The following is a 20,115-nucleotide window of genomic DNA, read 5'->3' as shown; positions in this document are numbered from 1 at the left end:
ACATGACTTCATCACTTTGGAAGTGGACCATCTGTGCTCTCCTCATCATCACTTTAAGTATTATATGCCCATCTGAAAGTTCTTGGAAATGGTTCGTCTGCGCTATCTACATCCTCAGCTCTGCTCTACTATGGATCACTTTTACTATCTTCAGAGAATTATTCAGTTACTAATGATAATTATGTGCACAATAACAAGATCTCTCAACTCTCCATTAAGTCAAAATTGCTCTGAATGTATTAAACAAGTGCGAACTACAACTCAAGATGGATTTCAACTTGTTTTCACAATAATACACCAATCTCAGCCTCCATCGTCTTGTATATCAAAACCTGCTTGTTCTCTGAATACTACTCAAGGATATCAATCCTTTCATCGATGCACTCTGAACAACAAAATTATTTGTCATTCTCCAACCACTCCTAAATATTACAACGTAACAATTACAACAGGTCTTCCAAAAAGTCCAACAACTCATACCATACCAGCTGGTGAAGGAAAACTATACTACGTTAATTCTACAAGAGTCTTAATAGGAGGACCTTCCATTGTTACACTTACCTTTGATGCTTGCGAAGCAATTGATAAACATCCCAAGGCCGTTAAATGTGGATCTGCATCTTGGAAAACAGAATATACCTTCAACCATAAATACCTTTGTCCATACAATCGAGCATACAATCCATCTGATTGGTTACCTTGTGCTGGAGATATTCAATTTACCGGATGGAAATTAGTGTGCGACTATACAGGAGGAGGTTATCCAGGTTGCCCAGGATTGGGTAGGCTAAAAAGAGGAACTGGTAACATCATTTCTTTAGACTGGATAATCAGGACCGAAGGATCCCCTTGGCAAGATACATGGGGATTTGGAATCGATGGAACAGGAGAAGATCCTAAAACTTATATTACAATCACACAACGAAGAGAAAAACAACGTCCTATTATATATACATCAAACTACAATAGTTGGATACCAATCATTCTTTGATGAAGTATCTCACCTTGATGAGGAACTCAAGAAACATACTACTTCGCACCAGGCAAAGAATATGTTCGTAAATCTGGCCGAGAATATAGCCCTCTCTTTAGGGGTGAAGAATTGTTTTGTATGCGGAGGAACAAATATTGGAGAACAATGGCCTTGGGAAGCCAAAGAAATCTTCCAATCTGACCTAAATGCTTTAAATGTTACTATAACATATAACCGAAAGAACAATCCATATGAATGGGCCCTTCAGACTGATGTCATTGGAAGACAATGTTTATCACGTGAATATTCCAAATTGTATACTGTAGCAATTGGTAATTCACCATGTACAGGAGTTCTTACAATTTCAACAGACAGCTATAAATGGTGGCAAACAGAGAATCTTACCATACCCACTTCGTTCTGGACTGAACCAATTTTAAATGCTACATGGGAAGCAGCTGGAAAATCTTCAACACAGTTCGTAGCCCCTGATGGATATTACTTTGTATGTGGGCGAAGAGCTTATGAACAATTACCTTCAAAATGGTATGGAACATGTTTCTTGGCAACCATACGTCCTAGTTTCTTCCTTTTACCAATTTCAGCAGGTGAAACATTAGGTATTCCCATATACAGCTCAATGAAACCAAACAAACGAAGACGAAGAAGTGCTAAAGTTCCAATTGGTGATTGGACTGATAAAGACTGGCCACCAGAACGTATTGTACAATATTATGGACCAGCTACATGGGCTGAAGATGGTTCATATGGATATAGAACACCGATCTACATGTTAAATCGTATCATCAGACTCCAAGCAGTACTTGAACTCCTTACCAATGACTCAGCAATGGCTCTTAATATTCTAGCCAAACAAAACACAAAACTTATCACTGCTTTATATCAGAATCGATTGGCACTAGACTACCTTCTAGCTCAAGAAGGCGGAGTATGTGGAAAATTTAATCTTTCTAATTGTTGTTTACAGATTGATGATAAAAGTCAAGTTATTGAAGAAATTACTGATCGTATGGTGCGACTAGCTCATGTTCCCGTACAGACATGGTCTGGGGCCTTCGATTGGACATCGTCAATGCCGAACTGGATATCTTCCATTCCAGGACTCAAGGAATTATTCATTCCTGTAATACTCTGTTTAATTTCTTGTGTTTTAATTCCTTTATGTTTTCCTCTTTTACTCAGGTACTTGCGTACGATGATGGAAACTATAGCTGATCGGAGAGCAGCAGCACAAATCATGATGATGAACCAATACACTTCAATTTCAACATTTCCCTCAGACTCAGATGAAGATGATGAAGATACTTTAACTAACTTGTAAACTAATAAAGTAATTAAAGTACAAGGACCATCATTCTTGTTAGGGTTAAGTCCGGATACAAAGGGGGGGGTGATCCCCTAGGGACCCCTCGTCTCAACCCCGGTGAAGTAACCAACGACCTAACAGAATATTAGGGTCCACAGAAATTGATCATGATACTAATTGTTGTTTGTTTTTCAGCTACCTCATAGATAATGATGATACTTACGCCTTCTAAAGAAGTTGAAGTATCAAAGGGAGGAATGTAGGAGCGTAATCCTATGAACAATCGTTGTATGAACAATCATTGAAGGCGATGAATGAGAAAACTGAAAACTTCTGATTAATAACGCCAGCATTGAAACGCATTGAAACGCATTGCCATATTGAATGTACTAACATTTGATACGCAATGGCATGCACTACGCACTTACGTACTGACATTCAGTGAAACGCACTACCATTTTGTAATAATATTTTGTATTGTATTAATACGATTGCTGCTATAAAATGTCTAACATATCATGTCTATTAAATGACGTGTGCAATGGTCTGATTATAAGCTACACCTACTTGAAAGAATGTATAAAAGTTTACTCCCCACGGGGAGTGGCATGCAGTTTGTACTAAGCCTTTGTCTTAGCTGCATCTTGCTGGCAATAAAAGTCTATCTTTGCGGATCAGTTGTCTGGACCTCTTTCCTGACTTTTTACTGACGGTTACAGTATCCCCGGTTCAGGATGGCTAACACCCATTGATATGTGGTGATGAGGCTCCAGTGGTGTATGAAATAATGGAGCCGACCTCCTATAGGCAAGTAAGGTCTGGGATTGTTGGAGAGGCTTCTGCTCTCTGGAAATTTTTCAAAACCCGGATGCTGGTCCTGTTTGCGGGGGGTGGCTGAGTCTTTGATGTTTTGTCTGACGTGGACATCCTCTTTGAGGTGGTCGGAAAGGACGCATGTTAGATGCAGGCGGGTAGTACCTACGAGGACGATAGAAGGGTTTTCTGGTATCCCTTCTTGTGGGCTTTCACGCCGAGGATGGCTGGTCTGATGGCAATTTGGAAAGCTGGCGGAGTGTCTCATGGTGATCTTTCAACTATGAGGCAGTACCTTGAATCTTCTCTCCAAAGAGATTGTCTCTGGTACATGGGAGAACTGATAGTCTTTCCTGTACTTCTAATCTTAAATCCGAAGCCTTTAGCCAAGCCCATCTTTGTGCGCTGATTCCAGCAGCTGACATAAGTGCAGATGTTTTAAAAGAGTCATATGCTGCCTATAACATACGTGCAGATGTTTCAAAAGAGTCATATACTGCCCATACTTTGTGCTTGCCTGACTCAAGACCTTTTTGAATAAGGGCGTTGTGTTACTTGCTGTTGTTGAGGAAGATTGTCAGCTATGTCTTGCACTTGTTTCCACAAATTTCTTTGATATTGCTTCATATATAATTGATATGCTGCAATACGGGACATGAGCATGGACCCCTGGAAGACTTTTTTCCCTAAAGCATCCAGAAATTTCTGTCCTTTTCCTGGAGGGGCAGATGAGTGAGGTTTTTGCTTCCTTGCTTACTTCTGTGCTGATTCTACCATAACTGAGTGGTGTGGCAGTTGTGGTTTCTGAAAACCTGGTGTATGTTGGAGCAGGTATGTTGCATCCATTCTTCTGTTAATAGGTGGCACAGAACAGGGATGCTCCCATAGGCAGTGCTGGAGATCTAGCAGCATTTCATGGATTGGTATAGCCATGTCTTCCTTGGGTGCATCTACAAACTGGAGGACTTCCAGCTTTTTATGTCTGGTGTCCTCTTCTGTAACCAGGTCAAAAGGAATGGTATCTGCCATTTCCTTAATGAAATTTGCAAAAGAAAGGTCCTCTGGTGGGGACTTCCTTCTTTGTTCTGGTGGAGAAGGTTCAGATACAAAGTCTTCTGTATCTGTGTCTGTGTCAACGTCCTCCCAAGGACTGTAATGGGGTTGAAAATGGGACCCTGGTGGATCCAGAGTGTCTTGTGGAAGAGGACGCTTTGGCATTGATGCAGTTTTAGATGGTCTATCCGGAATATGTTTTGGCATCGATGGAGGTAAAAGAAAGGCATCGATGGGGAATCAAATGGCATTGTCAGCGCCAATGGGAATCGACACCCGGCATCGCCTGATGGACCAGGAAAAGGCTTAGAGGGCATCGATGGACCAGGAAGAGGCATCAAAGGCCTGTGGGGTTTTTGTAAATCCGATGGACCAGGTAAGGGATTCGAGTCCCCATCATCTTCTTCCGATGAGCCTGGAATGTGTATAGCTGGAGTCATCGGAGGATCCATCGGTAGTATTGGCAGAGTTTTCAGAGGATCCATCAATGGTATGGATGGAGTCATCAGAGGATCAATCAGTTTCGGTGCAGACTGTGGGAAGTCACCGATTAAGGCATCGAGTCTACTGAGCAGAGGTGTCAGTACTGACGACTCTGGTGTCAGTGCCGACGTCTGTATTGGCTTCGGTGTAGGCTGTAACTTTTGAAAAACCTCAATGATTACCGGTTGAATCATGGAAGTCACTTCTTCCTTGGAGACTGGGACTGGGTCCACTGTCACAGGAGAAGGTAAGACTGGCGCTAGTGGCTTTTCCACATTTGGATGTGGTGGCACAGTCTCCAACACCAATCCCAGTGGAGAGCACCTCGATGTCTCAAATACAGAGGGGCACGACGGCTCATGTACCCAGACCCGCTTCGTCATCAGCTTGATGGCCATCGATGCAGATGCGGTAACTGGTTCTCCAGATGGAGCGGAGTCGGATCAATGATGATGGCGTCGCTTCTCCCAATGCTCTTTGCTAAATATTGAGGACGAGGCTATCAAAGATCCCAATGGGACGGAGATGGACGGTCTCCGGACTTCTTCTGTCCTCAGTGTTTTTCAGTGGAGGAAGGAAGTTTCTTCAGTGACGACTGTGAAGAAGTCGATGGAGTGATTTTCTTAAAAAGTTTCTCCATTTTGTTCAGTCGGGCACACCTGTCCTTCGGAGTAATCTTAGCACAGGTGGAACATGCACGGACATTGTGGCCTGATCCCAGGCAAAGTACACAGATGTGATGTGGGTCTGTTACTTGACATCGTTCAGGGGCAATTTGGACATTTCTTAAATCCCGTGGCCATGGTAAAAAAATAAGGTCAGGTGGCCTGCAGATACCGAAGTGAGGTAACTGGAACTGACTAAAAAAATGACCAAAAACAGTACTCACCGAACAGGTTGTCGAAGGGAGACCCGTGTAGGGTATTTTTTTTGACAGAAAATATTAATATTTCCATGAGGAAAAGATTGAGAGAGAACTCACAGAGCTCCTGAAACGCAGGGCTAACAGCAAGCAGAAAAAAAGAGACTGAAGGGAGACCCCTGTGGCTGCAGGGATCATGGCATCCTGGGCATGCTCAGTAGGCTCAGTGTACCAGTGAAAAGTTTCTAGAAACTTTGACAGAAAGGTTTCCATGATAGGGCTCCATTTAGTGATGTCACCCATATGTGAGGACTACCATCCTGCTTGTCCTGGGATAAACTTCGACCTCAGCTGAACTGGGCCTCTCCCAAACCAGCTCTGGCAACGGGAAGACCCACCTTGGGGGCTGCAGAGTCCAAGAAGACCATGAATATACATTGCCCAACAGGTTAGACTGGTTCCGAAGGGAAAACTCTAGTCTTGCCTTTACATTTGGGAGGCATTCCAGCAAGGTAATAAGAAAACAAGAGGAAACAGGCCAGCAGTCCGTGGACACTTCAAGCCGCTATCTCTCCCCCCCTTTCCAATGGGCCTGAATTTTCTCCTCAAAATAATTAGCTAACAATTCACATTCCAGGACCTCACTGTCTAACTTTGCTGGAAAAGAGCTCTAATAGCTTATTGATTGCCCTCTCAAAATGGAACACATAGTATTCACTTTTAGCTCTCACAAGCAACTACAGTAATCACTCAGAGCCATTTTGTATGCTAACAATTAATTCTCATCTTTTTACCTTTCTCCATTGCTGCTCAAATCTTCTTAATCCCTTTTTTACCTCTACCACACTTGCTGAATACCAAGGCGCACTCTTCTGTTTCTCTCTAATTCTAACCTCATTTTCTGGGGCTACTTGATCATATGTTTGCATTAAGGATTTATTTATTTATTTATTTTAAATCTTTTCTATACCGTCGTTTGAAGGATACCGTCACAACGGTTTACATCAATGCACATAAAATTAATGAAACTGTGATTTGCACATTTACAAGAGTGCCATAAGGTTCGGTAACATAGTTAGTGATCAATAATGTTAAATGTAATTAATCATGTCCATGTCTCTATCTCGGTTTTTATTACAGAATTAACTTTAAGATTGTGACTGGTCCTTTAAAGACTACACACTTAGTGAATACAGCAGTGTGTGTGGATGTTATATTGATCATGCTTTGCCTGTCCCTGGTTTCTATTCTCCCTTCTCTTTCTGAAAAGCTTGTTTAAAGAGCCAGGTTTTTAAACCTTTTCTAAAGGTTTGCTGTCTCTTTGTAGTCTTAAATCTAGGGGCATGGAGTTCCATAGTATGGGTCCTGCCAGTGATATTTGCTCTCTCTCGTACCTGCGTTAGTCTTGCAGTTTTGACTGATGGAATGGTTAGGAGTGCTTTGTTTGCTGACCTTAGGTTTCTGTTAGGGATGTGTATACATAGGGCTGTATTTAACCAGTCTGCATGTTCGTTATGTATTAGCTTATGTATGGTGCACAGTGTTTGTATTGTATTCTTTGTTCGATGGGAAGCCAGTGTAGTTCAGCCAGTGTTTCAGTGATGTGGTCTCTTTTACTTTTGCCAGTTAAGACTCTTGCGGCTGAGTTTTGCAGAACCTGCAATGGTCTTAGTAAGGTGTATGGAAGACCTAGTAGAAGTGCAGTGTAGAAGGATGTATGCCATTTTTCTGCCACTGCAGTTAAAAACAAAAGTATCCCAATTGTCCAAATCAATCTTCAATAACCAACACTCCTTAAATTTCTCATTATGTAGTAATGGACGCCTGTTTCGTTTTTTCCCTTAAGACACACTTATTTCTGCCTATCGACTTAGTCTCTAGCGTAAAACATCAAAAAGTGATCTGACCAAATCACCTCTAACTTATTGACATTCTTCAAATAACTGGCATCAAATTTCCTACACAACAGCAGGTCCAATGTATGCCCTGCCCTATGTGTTTTTCAGAAATCAGTTGTACTAATGGCACAGTTTGCATCAATGTTACAAATTCCTGTACTCCTATAGAGGCACACTCTTCAAAACGTAGATTGAAATTGCCCATTATTAAATTTTTAAATCTTAATGCTAATATACTCACAGTTCACAATCTTTTAACCCAGAGGGTAGTACAATGTGCAAATAGTCCAATTATGAACTTTAATCAACAGTGCCTCTATAAGCAAACCCACATCCTGAAGTATTCTACTAATACCATGCGACTGCCTAAAGAAAATCATAATACCTCCCCCTTGTTTACTTCCTTGTGGCTGCTGGAAAAACACAAATCCTGCTGGGTATGCACTGATCATAATAACAGTGTCATATTCCTGATGCCAGGTCTCAATATCACACAATATGTCCAAATGATGGGAGGATATGCTGTCCATAATAATTTTGCTCTTATTTCTTATTGACTGAGCATTGATTATACCCAATTTTATGACTACCCTTATTCACATTCAATGAAGGGTCTATATCAGATCTAATTATCTCAATATTGTAGGCTTCTTGACTGATGTTTGTGAAGTTATTTAGCAAGACTAGCATAACAAACCCTTTCAACTACAGCTGGAATCAAATTAAATAATAAATAAGCTGCAAGTGTAACAAAAAACATATACATTAAGAGCATAGCATCAAAGTACTTCTTACTAGTATTAAGCTGAGTTTCCAGCTGATAATAACATAAGTCAAGATCTAATCTCCAGTATCCAGTGTCCCACTAAGGACTCACCAAGAAGCAGGCCCTTTGGCAGGCTCTTAGGCGAGCACCCACCAGGCAGTTGCCGGCCTAGCGGGCTCCCTTTTGTGCATGGATGCTGGCGCCACTGCTTGATGACATCACAGTCATGTGATGCTCAAGGTCCCTTCAGCACGACAAGAGATCAATTTCGACCGTAGCAACAATGAAAATAAAGTGCAGCAGTGCCTCTGTAAAGCACCTTGTTCAAGGAGAAGGTTAGTAGAAAGTTCAGTTCTTTCACCGTCTTGAGGGCTCCCTTTTGTGCACAGATGCTGACATTGGTACTTGATATTACAGTCATGTGACGCTCAATCTCCCTTCAGTGCAACCAACAAGAGATCAATTTTGGCTGTAGCAGGAATGAAAATAAAGTACAGTGCTTTGCGCAAGGAGCGGGTGAGTAGAAAGTTCCATATCGCCGCCTTGTGGGCTCTCTTTTGTGCATGGACGCTGATCTCGCCGCCTGATGACATCATGGTCAAGTGATGCTCAATCTCCCTTCAGCATGACCAAAGAGAGATCAATTTTGGCTGTAGGAGCAATGAAAATAAGGTGCAGCAGTGTTTCTGTAAAGCGCCATGTGCAAGGAGCAGGTGAGTAGAAAGTTCAGTCCTTCTTCTTGGACCTGAACCCGATTGTCTGCCACCTGGACCTGACCCCTTGCCTGGACCTGATTATTCTTCCTTGTTGCCTGCCCCAACTTTGGCCCCTCTCTAACTCTGTTAGCCTGCTGTCTGCCCTGATCCTGGTGTGCCTCTGAACTCTAGTTATTGTAAATGCCCAAGTCCTGCTGAATGCTAGAATCCAATGGCTCAACCTGCAGAGGCAGCTGGTAAAGGTGAAGCTCCAGACTGTCCTGGAGTGACAGTCAGACAGAGAGTGCTCACCAGCTGCTAGAGTAGACCTCAGGGGGTCACCCTCGAGGCTGCAACTACTATGCTGCAGCAGTAAGAGCTCACACACCCACTATCTCTTACAGCAGTCATGCTCCCAAATCTTCTAGTCCCCAGCAGTCATACTCCCCAGCCTCTGTCCCCTCTCAGCCAAACCCATATGCAGTGGAATAATACAAAAACAGAACCCCACATTCCTCATAAAGCAAATCAAGAAATAGAATCCATCATAATAGTAAACTATACTAATAAAAAAACAATATTTCAAAACAGATGACGAACAGACCATCTAATATATAATAAAGATTAAAACAACTTTTAAAAAATCAATATTTCAAAACAGTAGACACATTAAATAACACCCAATAATTAAAACTAATAAGAAAAACAATGTTCCCTCTCCATACCTGGGAACGTTTAATTTCCAGTCACCCTGAGATTGTCCTGGATTAGTGGAGAGGAAGTTGGGGTGGGGGCAAGAGAGGAAGGAACGCACAAACGTTCTCCTCTCTCTCGCTCATATATACACACTTCCATTTACATACATGCATCCTTCTACCCTGTACTTCTCACTCTCTTCTTCCACATCTGCACTCCTCCTTCCCCCTTTCCTTCACTCACCACCTCCTCTTCCCTCTCACTCAACATCCTCTCTCTCACCTCCCTTCCCTCCCACTCAAACCCTTCCCTTCCCTCTCAGTCACTCACCACTTTCACCCCTTCCCTTTCCTCTTAGTCACAACCCGCTATATGACTCACCCCACCCCCGTCCTAGTAGTCCTTTTCTTCTTCCTGCTAGTGCGAAGCTCACCTGCAGGTCATCATTTGGCATCTTATATGCACAGGCTCTCAGACACAAACAAGCTCCATTTCTCTCATACATACATGCATATGCTCCCTCTCATGTACACATGCTTACACAAATACTCCCGCTCTCTCATACACACAGGCTCTCGCACACATACATATTAGCTCCCTCTCTCTCTTACACACCCCTCCCTCTCACCCAGTCCTCTGTCTCTCTTGGAATCTGAGGGGGGAAGGGGGGATCCCATGGCCTCCTCCTAACTCAGGATGCTGGCAGATTGGGGCATGCTGGCGGCCATGTGGCCTCTTGACTTCAGTGGCGGCCACCAGCAGTTGAGATGGTGGGCCTGCATCTTTTTAATTTCGGCTAGCCGGTGGGTGGGATAGAGCTGCCAGTGGTTCAAAAGACCTCTTCTTCGGCTGCCGCAAGATGGGGTCTGTGGCAGCCTTGATGGACTTTCCTTCATTGTGGCCCAGTAGCTGCCGGAGGCCCTGTGCGCACAAAGCTAAGAGCATCCTTGCTCCACTTCCTTAGGCATTTGGCCCCATAACAGTTTCATTGGGCCTGGAGTTTTCAGGAAAGCTGCCAGTATATACTGAAAAGAAAATACAAAAAAGGGTCTCTGGACAATGTTCATTGTCCAGAGTGCACACAGCAATGGGTTGCTGTGTGCACTGATTTTTGCTCTTGAGCAAAAATTTGTGGTTTAATTATCCTGTGAGCACTATTTTCTTTGATGCAAAAAGTCCATCAATTTTATGCTCATAGCATCGATCATAGGTAATTAGGAATGGAGCAGTTAGACCTGGATAGGCAGAATGGAGGAAGAAGAAATGTCTTGAGGGAAGGAGAATGGACAGAGAGCCGGGAGAGAGGGGAGGTGGAGGAAGTAGGGAGAGAATGTTTGTAGGGAGGGGAGAGAAGAGGTAGAGAATGACTGGAGAGAAGGGGAGAAGAGGGAGGGAGGGATGCAAATGGATGGAAAGAAGGAGAAGAGGAGAGAATACCAGAGGGAAGGGAAGCTTGGGGGAGAGAATGCATGTAGGGAAGGAGGGGGAAGGGGGAGAATGCCTGATTGGAATAGGGAGACAATGGATGGAGGGAAAAGGGGGAATAATGCTAGGAGGAGAGCTGGAGTAGTCGAGAACAAGTCAGGAGAGAGGGGGAAAAGGCAGACAAAATGTCTTCGATGATTTTCGCCCAGGGTGCCATTTTCCCTATAGTCAGTCCTGATTAGGTTTGTTTAGCATAGCAGCCATTGTGTGTACACATATATCTACACCTAATTTTTTATCAATAATGGGCACATTTGCATTTATTATATACATATACGTCTATAAAAAAGGAGCTGTGATAGTGTGAGGCAGTTTTAGCTTCAGGGAAGGGAACTGAAAGATAGAAAAAAACAGCTAGACTCCAGTTTTTAACAGAAAGGCACTGTTAGCCGGCATCTGGACGCACTAACTTTACCCCTTATTCAGTAAGGGGTAACCGCGTCCAAAACGCGCGTCCAACCCCCCCCCCCCCCGAACCTAATAGCGCCCGCAACATGCAAATGCATGTTGATGACCCTATTAGGTATTCCCGCACGATTCAGAAAACAAAATGTGCAGCCAAGCCGCACATTTTGCTTCAGAAATTAGCGACTACCCAAAGGTAGGCGCTAATTTCTCCGGGTACCGGGAAAGTGCACAGAAAAGAAAATTATGTGTATACATGCTCCACATAACATCCATGTATACACTATTACAGAGATGAAGGGTGCCTGTTTGTGAGGATGTCCTACTTATTAAGGCTTAACAAGTTATGTGTGTCTGTACTGCTCATTATCTAAAGACTGTGCCCTATTACTTTACAGCTATATGAGGTCTTTACCTGTCAGGTTCATTTCCTTATTGCTGTTAACATTAACCGTCTTCTCTGTGGAAGGAGATAAAATGATGATGGGCAAACTACTTAGACCGTATGGTCTTTTACTGTAGTCATGTTTCTATGTTAAAAAAAAAAGGTCTCAGAAGGTTTGTAAACATAATTATGAACTTGGCTACCACTGGAAATTCATCTTGCAAGACAATCTAAGTCACATCATAGCAGATGTGAATAGTGCCCATTGTTATTACTTTGCTGGTGTCACAACTTGGTGCAGTTATGACTGTGCTGCCTTATGTGTGTCATGCTTATAACCTTCCACTCTATATTAGGTTTTTGTGAGGGAGCTCAAAGAAAAAATATGCTCTTACCTGATAATTTCCTTTTGTACCAAGTTGATTTGTTGCATAAAAGAGATTTGTATAAAGTGCCATGTTTACTCCAAATCATCAGAAAAGTTGTGTTGGAAAACCAGCTTTACATCCAATTTGGTTATTGGCACCTATTAAAGAAGCAGCAACTTAATCTCCAGGGCCAAGGAGGTTATCCTCCTCCCACTATGGAGAATCTAGTACAACTGGGACTGAAGAAATTAAGAAAGTAGGAAAGCTTCTTTATCCTCAGATATTGTATGTATGTATCATGGATTTCTAAAAAGGACCCCAGTCCGAGGTATACAGTTATGAAAAGAAATTTCACTGTTGAAGGTCCTTTTTAACTAGAGATTTCAACTATAGACCCTATGGAATGAATTTTAAAAGGAGTTATACACGTAAAAGTAGCAGATATCAGCAATTTTTAAAAGCCCATTTACACATGTGAAACCTTCTGAAAATTCATCTCTAGTGAATGAGTTTTCAAAGAAGTTATGTGCACAAAAGTAGCAATTTAAAAAAATGAATTTGCACTTGTAAAACCTAGCTTTATGCATGTAAATCTTTTTGAAAATTACCTCCTAAGCAAGAGAAAAACATTAGGGGTGAATTTTAAGAGAGTTGTCCACGTTAAAAGGCTCATATATGCAAGTATATGGACCTAGCACAAGTGACTTATATTATAAAAGGCCCAATTACGCGCATATATGCATGTATGCAAGCAACCAAATGCGCAGGGAAAATTGCAGCGTAAGGGTGTGTCAGGGGCTTTCCAGGGCAGGGCTAACATTTATGCACATAAATCCATATTTTAAATCTGGCGGCCACAGCGCACAGCAGACTGTTAGCTGTGCATGTTTATGATGAGGTGTTGTCTGAAGGAAACTCGTTTGATGCCATTAACCACTAGGTGAGGGGTCTGGGTAAACAGGGGGAGTGTAGGCTGATGAACCAGAGGGTTCTCATGACCTCCAGAGAGACTGGGAAAACTGGTGGGCTAATTGGTAAACTGGGAATGTCCTTCATGCAAGCATGTTTTAAAATACATTTTCCTGTGCGTGTTAAAAGCCAAAAAATACCTAAGCAAGAAATGCGAATTACGTTTACTCGAGTAACCACTTAAAATTAGGTGTACACATATGTGCAAGTAGGCATATTTAAAATCATACAAGCGCAACTGTGAGTACCATTTAATTATAGCTTATATGTGCTTGTGTGCGCTCATTTTAAAGTTACCGTCCCTGTGAACAGATCCAAAAATTATTACAACAGAAAATAGTTTATAAAAAGTTTGATATCATTTAGAACATTTTAAAATAGTATTAATCTCTTACATTAGTCTGCAAGATAGAGTCACATCTGACAATTAGCATATTAGCATAAGAATTCTTACCCTTCGCCAGTTGAAGTTTCTCTCCTTCACAGTTTCTTGAGGTGGAATACCCAGAGGAAGAAATCTCAGACTGAATAAATAATACAGTGCTTCAACTGACTCAAATGAACATGTGTTTTATAGAATTCTTAGAGTATTTCACTACAAAGCTTACTATGTCCAGTGAGTCACTGCTTAAAATAGATGTTGCACCTTAAAAGAGATTCACACTATTCTGTTCTTTAGAAGGGGAAGCAGAAATAATACCTTTAGGAGCTCTTGTAAGCGGCACAAGGTCAGTGATGTAATCCTCAGGACAGATTAAATTGTGTTTCTTCAGAAGATTATTGCTCACACACCATCTGAAGTAAGAGTCAACTTTAATATAAAGAAACAAGTAAAAAAAGAAGAGATTCTAGGTCACACATCTGAGAAATCCACTGTCAACTTATTAAAAATCCTGAGGTCAATATTCAAAGCATGTTCAGTGCTATTTAGCCAGATTAGTGGGACTTGGGAGGCTAAGTAGGGGCCGCTGAATACGCGCTCATGTTCAGCAGCCTCCACTTAGCCATACAAGTCAGTTATATGTCTAAAATTTACACACAAAAAAATGGGTAGATTGGAGGCGGAGCGAGTTGGACTTTTAATTTATACGCCTAACTACAGATATTCAGTGTTAGGCAAATAAGTATATGTCTAAGTTTAGATGCCCCATAGAGCAGGTCTAAGCTTAGCTGGGTAGGCTTATTTGACGAAGTGTGCACATATATATGTGTATATTCCGCGGCTTTGCCATGCCGTGGAATATACATTGTCACTTAGTCAGATAAGTTATATCTGGCTAAGGGGGGTCACTTTCAAAAGTGATCGCATGCGAAAAGTCCCTTTCCCCGCGTGCGATCACTGAATGGGGGCGGAGTTTGGCCCCGGAAGAGGAGGAGTTGGGGCAAAGCACCAGGGCTGATGCTGCAGTGACATCGCTGGCGTTGAAAGTAAGGACCCTTACCTCCGCCAGTTTCGCAACCGATAACTACACCACGGTGGTGCAATGGCTGCTGGCTTTCGCAGGCCCGCCCCCCGCGACCTTAGAAAAATCCAGGCTTAAGTTACTTAATAACGGCCAGCTTGACTATTCACCTCACTGTTGTTGTGGAAAAGAACACTGTATTCATCTTTAGGCTCCTCACTCTTACTGATATTTGATACTGCATGTAGAAGCAGACATTATTTGATAACTGCCCACACTGAAAGACTTTCGGAACAGAAAATGAAAGCATCTAATGATACAACGGAAAATTATCCGATAAGAATAGTGCCCTTGGCATCAGGCATTATTCTTATTTATTTAAAATATTTCTGAACCACTTACCCATCGAAAAATTGAAGTCTAAAGTGGACATGAAATGGATATTAAAAATGTAAATCAAACTAAATATTTTCTAATCGTAACATCAATTAGAAAGGGGGAAACTTTCAAACCGTGCAAGGAGAGGTACAGTCTGTTGGTACTTTTTGCTCTCATTAATTTTCAACTACCTTCAACACTTGCACCTGCTATCTGAGCAGGTACTTCTTCTACATGCATATCTTTTGAAAGTTAAGACTATGTGCATAAATGCTGACTCCATTTCTCACAATATGCATGTACCTTTGCAAGCATAATTAATATATGCCCATAGGTGAGGTAATTTTCTAAGGCACCAGTAATAAGGGTAAAGCACTGCTTTATCCATACAAGACTGAATTTTCAAATGGCCGTGCACGTAAAAATCAGGACTTACATGCGTGCCTGGGCCCTGCATGTGCTGCGTGCATTTTCAAAAGGGCCCAGCCACGTGCGTAAGTCCCAATACATGCACAAGTGCCAGGCTCCGAAAAAGGGGCGGGCCAGGAGCATGGTCTGGGCAGGGCATGTCAGAGGCCGGCCGGGACAGTGGCCATTAGCCACTGTCTTAGGGGGAAGTGCGTGCCAGCAGCTGGCCGGCGTGTGCAAATTATTTCTGCTCCAGAGGAGCAGTAAGTAATAAAACAAAAAAACGTAAGTTCAAAGGAAGGGTTTGGGGGTAGAGAGGAGAGGGGAAGAGGGAGGTTGTTTAGGTAGGGAGGTAAGGAAGTCCCCTATCAGTTCGCTCCTTAATTGGAGAGGACTGGGAGGGAACTGGGGGAGGCCCGATTGCGTCGCCGCGTGTATTAATCAAAAATTCTCCCTCCCTGTGCGCGCGGATTTTAAAATCCAGCATGTATGTGCACATGGCCAACAGATTTTATAACATGCGCATGCCGGCGTGCGCATGTTATGAAATCGGCGCATCCATGCACGTGCACCAAGAACTGTGTGCACATGGACACACGCGTGCTTCTTTTAAAATCTACCCCATAATGCCTTTGAAAATCACCCTCCAAATGGCTGCTGAATCTTGATTGCCTGAACCTAATATTCCATTTTCTGAAGTTTATAGTATAAAGGACCAGATGTTAGCATAAGAACATAAGAAGTTGCCATACTGGGTCAGACCAAGGGTCTTTCAAGCCCAGCATCCTGCTTCCAACAGTGGCCAAACTAGGCTACAAGCACCTGGCAAGTACCCAAACATTAAATAGATCCCATGCCACTAGTGTCAGTAATAAGCAGTGGCCATTCCCTAAGTCATCTTGGGCCGGATTTTAATACCTATGCGCGGGCGTAGATTTGTGCACGCAACCCAGCACGCACAAATCTATGCCCGATTTTATAACATGCGCGCACAGCCGCGTGCATGTTATAAAATCTGGGGGTCAGTGTGCACAAGGGGATGCACACTTGTGCACCTTGCGCGCGCCAAGCCCTAGGGGAGCCCCGATGACATTTCCTGTTCCCTCCGCCCCCACCCCACCTTCCCCTCCCTTCCACTCCCTAAACCCCTCCCTAACCTTTGTTCCATAAGTTGCGCCTGCCTCTGGGCAGGCGTAGGTTGCACGCGCCGGCCAAGTGCCGGTGTGCGATCCCCCGGCACAGCCCCTGTGCCGGAGGCCTCGGTCCCGCTCCGCCCCTTTTACAAAGCCCCGGGACATACGTGCATCCCGGGGTTTGCGCGCATCACCAGACCTATGCAAAATAGGCTTGGCCCGCGTAGGGCTTTAAAATCTGCCCCCTTGCCTAATAGCAATTTATAGACGTCTTCTTCAGGAACTTGTCCAAACCTTTTTTAAATCCAGCTACATTAACTGCCTTAACACATCCACTGGCAACGAATTCCAGAGCTTCATTGTGTGCTAATTCATTTAACATGATTTTTAGCCTACACTATAGGAAAATTGGTTCTTACCTGCTAATTTTCGTTCCTGTATATCACGGATCAGCCCAGACTCATGGGTTTTAACTCCCCTCCAGCAGGCGGAGACAGAACAATTTCTGTGGACTCTGTCATATACCCCTGAGGTGCCCCCTAGAGTCTGTCAGAATTCCACTGTACCCAAGCAGAACAATAATAAAGATTCACAACTGTCACTGAACAACCTCCCCCCGAAGAGCAGAGGAATTGAAGAACTCGTAACTGAAACTGAAAAACAATGCCCTATACTTCTGACCCTAAACAGGGGGGCATATGAAACTTACAACAAGAAATAATAAACTACTGGCCGAGCGGACTCTCCCTGGGTGGAACTCTGGGCTGATCCATGGTACTACAGGAACGAAAATTAGCAGGTAAGAACCAATTTTCCTTTCCCTGCACGTACCCGGATCAGCCCAGATTCCTGGGATGTACCCAATCTTCCCTAACTAGGGTGGGACTGCGAGAGTCCCGCTCGGAGAACACTGGGTCTGAACTCCCCAGGCTCAGATGCCCAGACATCAAGTCTATAGTATGTGTGGACTTCCAGGTAGCCGCCCTACAAATCTCTTGCAGCGCCACTTGTTGACATTCTGCCCACGAAGTCAATTGCGAGCGCATAGAATGAGCCTTAAGCCTGACCGGAATCGACCGGCCCTGTACAAGGTATGCCGACACGATAGCCTCCTTCAGCCATTGGGCGATAGTTGCCTTGGAAGCTTTCTGACCCCTTCTGGGCCCACTCCATAAGACGAAAAGATGATCTGTCAAACAAAAGCTATTCATGACCTCCAAGTAATGCAACAATACCCGTTTCACATCCAGCTTACGCAAATCTCTGGCCTCTGGCGAAGAGGAATCCCACCCGCAAAGGAAAGAAGCTTCACAGACTGATTTAAATGAAAAGCAGAGACCACCTTCGGGAGAAAGGATGGAACAGTGCACAATGAAACATCCGCGTCCGAAATCCTTAAGAAAGTCTCTCTGCAAGAAAACACCTGGAACTCTGAAATGCACCTTGCCGAAACAATAGCAACCAAAAACACCATTTTCAGAGTGAGATCCTTCAGGGTCGCCTGCTTCAAGGGCCCAAAGGGGGCTGAGCAAAGGGCGCGGAGGACCAAATTAAGTTTCCAGGAAGGACAAGGATTCCTAACTGGAGGGCGCAAGTGCTTAACCCCTTTCAGGAACCTGGCTACATCAGGATGCGAAGCAAGCGCCACCCCCTGCACCTTGCCTCGAAAACAACCTAACGCTGCTATTTGAACTCTCAAGGAATTAAAGGCCAGACCCTTGGACAAACCCACCTGAAGGAAATCCAGAACCTCTGGGATTGAGGCCTTGGCAGGACGAATGCTCCGTTCCACATACCAGGACTCAAAGACCCCCCAGACCCTAACATAGGGGTAGAGGTTTTACAGGAGTGCAAGAGCGTGGCGATAACCGCAGGCGAATAACCCCTCGAACTTAACCTCTGCCTTTCAAAAGCCATGCCGCTAGACAGAAGCGATCGACCTCGCCGAAATAGACTGGCCCCCGGCGCAGTAGAGTTGGGGACAGAGGAAATCTCAGCGGGCCGTCAATGGCTAGAGTCAGAAGATCCGCAAACCATGGACATCGTGGCCATTCCGGAGCCACTAGAGTCACTGTACCCTGGTGAACTTCTATGCAGCGCAAACCTTTCCCAACCAACGGCCACAGAGGAAAGACATACAACAGAACGTCCCTTGGCCATGGCAGAACCAGAGTATTTACTCCCTCTGCTCCCGGTTCTAGTCGCCGACTGAAAAAATGAGGAGCCTTGGCATTGCGAAGCATTGCCATGAGGTCCATGGATGGCCTGGTCCAACGCTGGCACAGAAGACGAAAGGCCTCGGCTGAGAGTTCCCACTCTTCTGGATCCAACTGGTTTCAACTTAGAAAGCCTGCCTGCACGTTGTCGACCCCAGCGATGTGGGAGGCCGCAATCTTGTAAAGGTGCCGTTCCATCCAGGCGATCAGCAGCCGTGTCTCTGTTGCTACCGGACGGCTCCTGGTTCCTCCTTGACGATTGATGTAAGCCACTGCAGTGGCATTGTCGGATAGTATCCTCACCGACCGCCCTTCCACTAAGGGAAGAAGGGCCTACAATGCCAGCCAAACCGCCCTGGTCTCCAATCGATTGATGGATCAAGAGGATTCCATCCTCGTCCACTGGCCCTGCACCGTCGCTCCCCGACACACTGCCCCCCATCCGGAGAGACTGGCGTCGGTTGTGACCATGATCCACGTGGGAATCTCCAAGTCCTCTTCCCGACGCAAGTTGTCTGGACACAGCCACCAATGTAGACTGGCACGCGCTACTTCCATCAGCGGTAATTGAAGCTGGAACTGCTGGGAAAGTGGACTCCAGCGGGAGAGCAACGCAGACTGCAGAGGAAGCATATGAGCAAAAGCTCACGGAACAAGCTCAAGAGTGGAAGCCATCGACTCCAGAACCTGCAAATAATCCCAGGCTGTGGGCTGAAGCATGGAACTGAATGAAACCACCTGGGAAATCAACTTGGAAAGTCTCTCTTCTGTAAGAAACACCTTGCCAGAGTCCGTATCAAATCTGGCTCCCAGAAACTCCAAGGACTCAGATGGCTCTTGTCGGGGTTTACCACCCAACCTAAAGAAGTCAACCTCCGGAGGACCCGCAGGGTCGCGGTCCTGCACAATTCCTCCGATTTCGCATGAATCAGCCAATCGTCCAGGTAGGGATGAACCAATACTCCCTCACGCCGCAGGGCTGCTGCTACCACCACCATCACCTTGGTGAAGACCCTTGGCGCTGTCGCAAGGCCGAATGGGAGTGCACAAAACTAGAAATGCTGGCCGAGGATCGCAAACCATAGGTACTTCTGATGATCCAGACGGATGGGAATGTGCAGATAAGCCTCCGTCAGGTCCAACAATGCCAGAAACTCTCCTTGTGGACGGATGCTATCACGGCGCGCAGAGTTTCCATCCAAAAACGAGGCACCTTCAGCTTCCGATTGACCTGTTGCAGATCGAGGATGGGGCGAAAGGTTCCTTCCTTTTTAGGCACAATGAAATAGATTGAATAACGCCCGCGCCTGAGTTCTCCGGCTGGAACTGGAACTATCGCGCTAAGGTCTTGTACGCACAGCAGGGTCTCATGTACCGCTTGTTTCTTTTGGCGGCATGC

General features: G+C 44.5%; 1 protein-coding gene across 1 annotated transcript in view; it reads right to left on the bottom strand.

Moving 5' to 3' along the window:
- DLEC1 (DLEC1 cilia and flagella associated protein) overlaps positions 1–20,115 on the bottom strand; it is a 778,557-nt gene that overhangs the window by 664,832 nt on the left and 93,610 nt on the right. The window contains exon 5 of the mRNA XM_029587026.1: positions 13,879–13,989. Coding sequence (XP_029442886.1) covers positions 13,879–13,989 — 111 coding nt within the window. The remainder of the gene's footprint in view (positions 1–13,878; positions 13,990–20,115) is intronic.

This window comes from Rhinatrema bivittatum, chromosome 2 (genome assembly GCF_901001135.1).
Source record: "Rhinatrema bivittatum chromosome 2, aRhiBiv1.1, whole genome shotgun sequence".
NCBI lineage: Eukaryota > Metazoa > Chordata > Amphibia > Gymnophiona > Rhinatrematidae > Rhinatrema > Rhinatrema bivittatum.
Note: the sequence above shows the minus strand (reverse complement) of the source record. Positions and strands in the feature narration are given on the sequence as shown.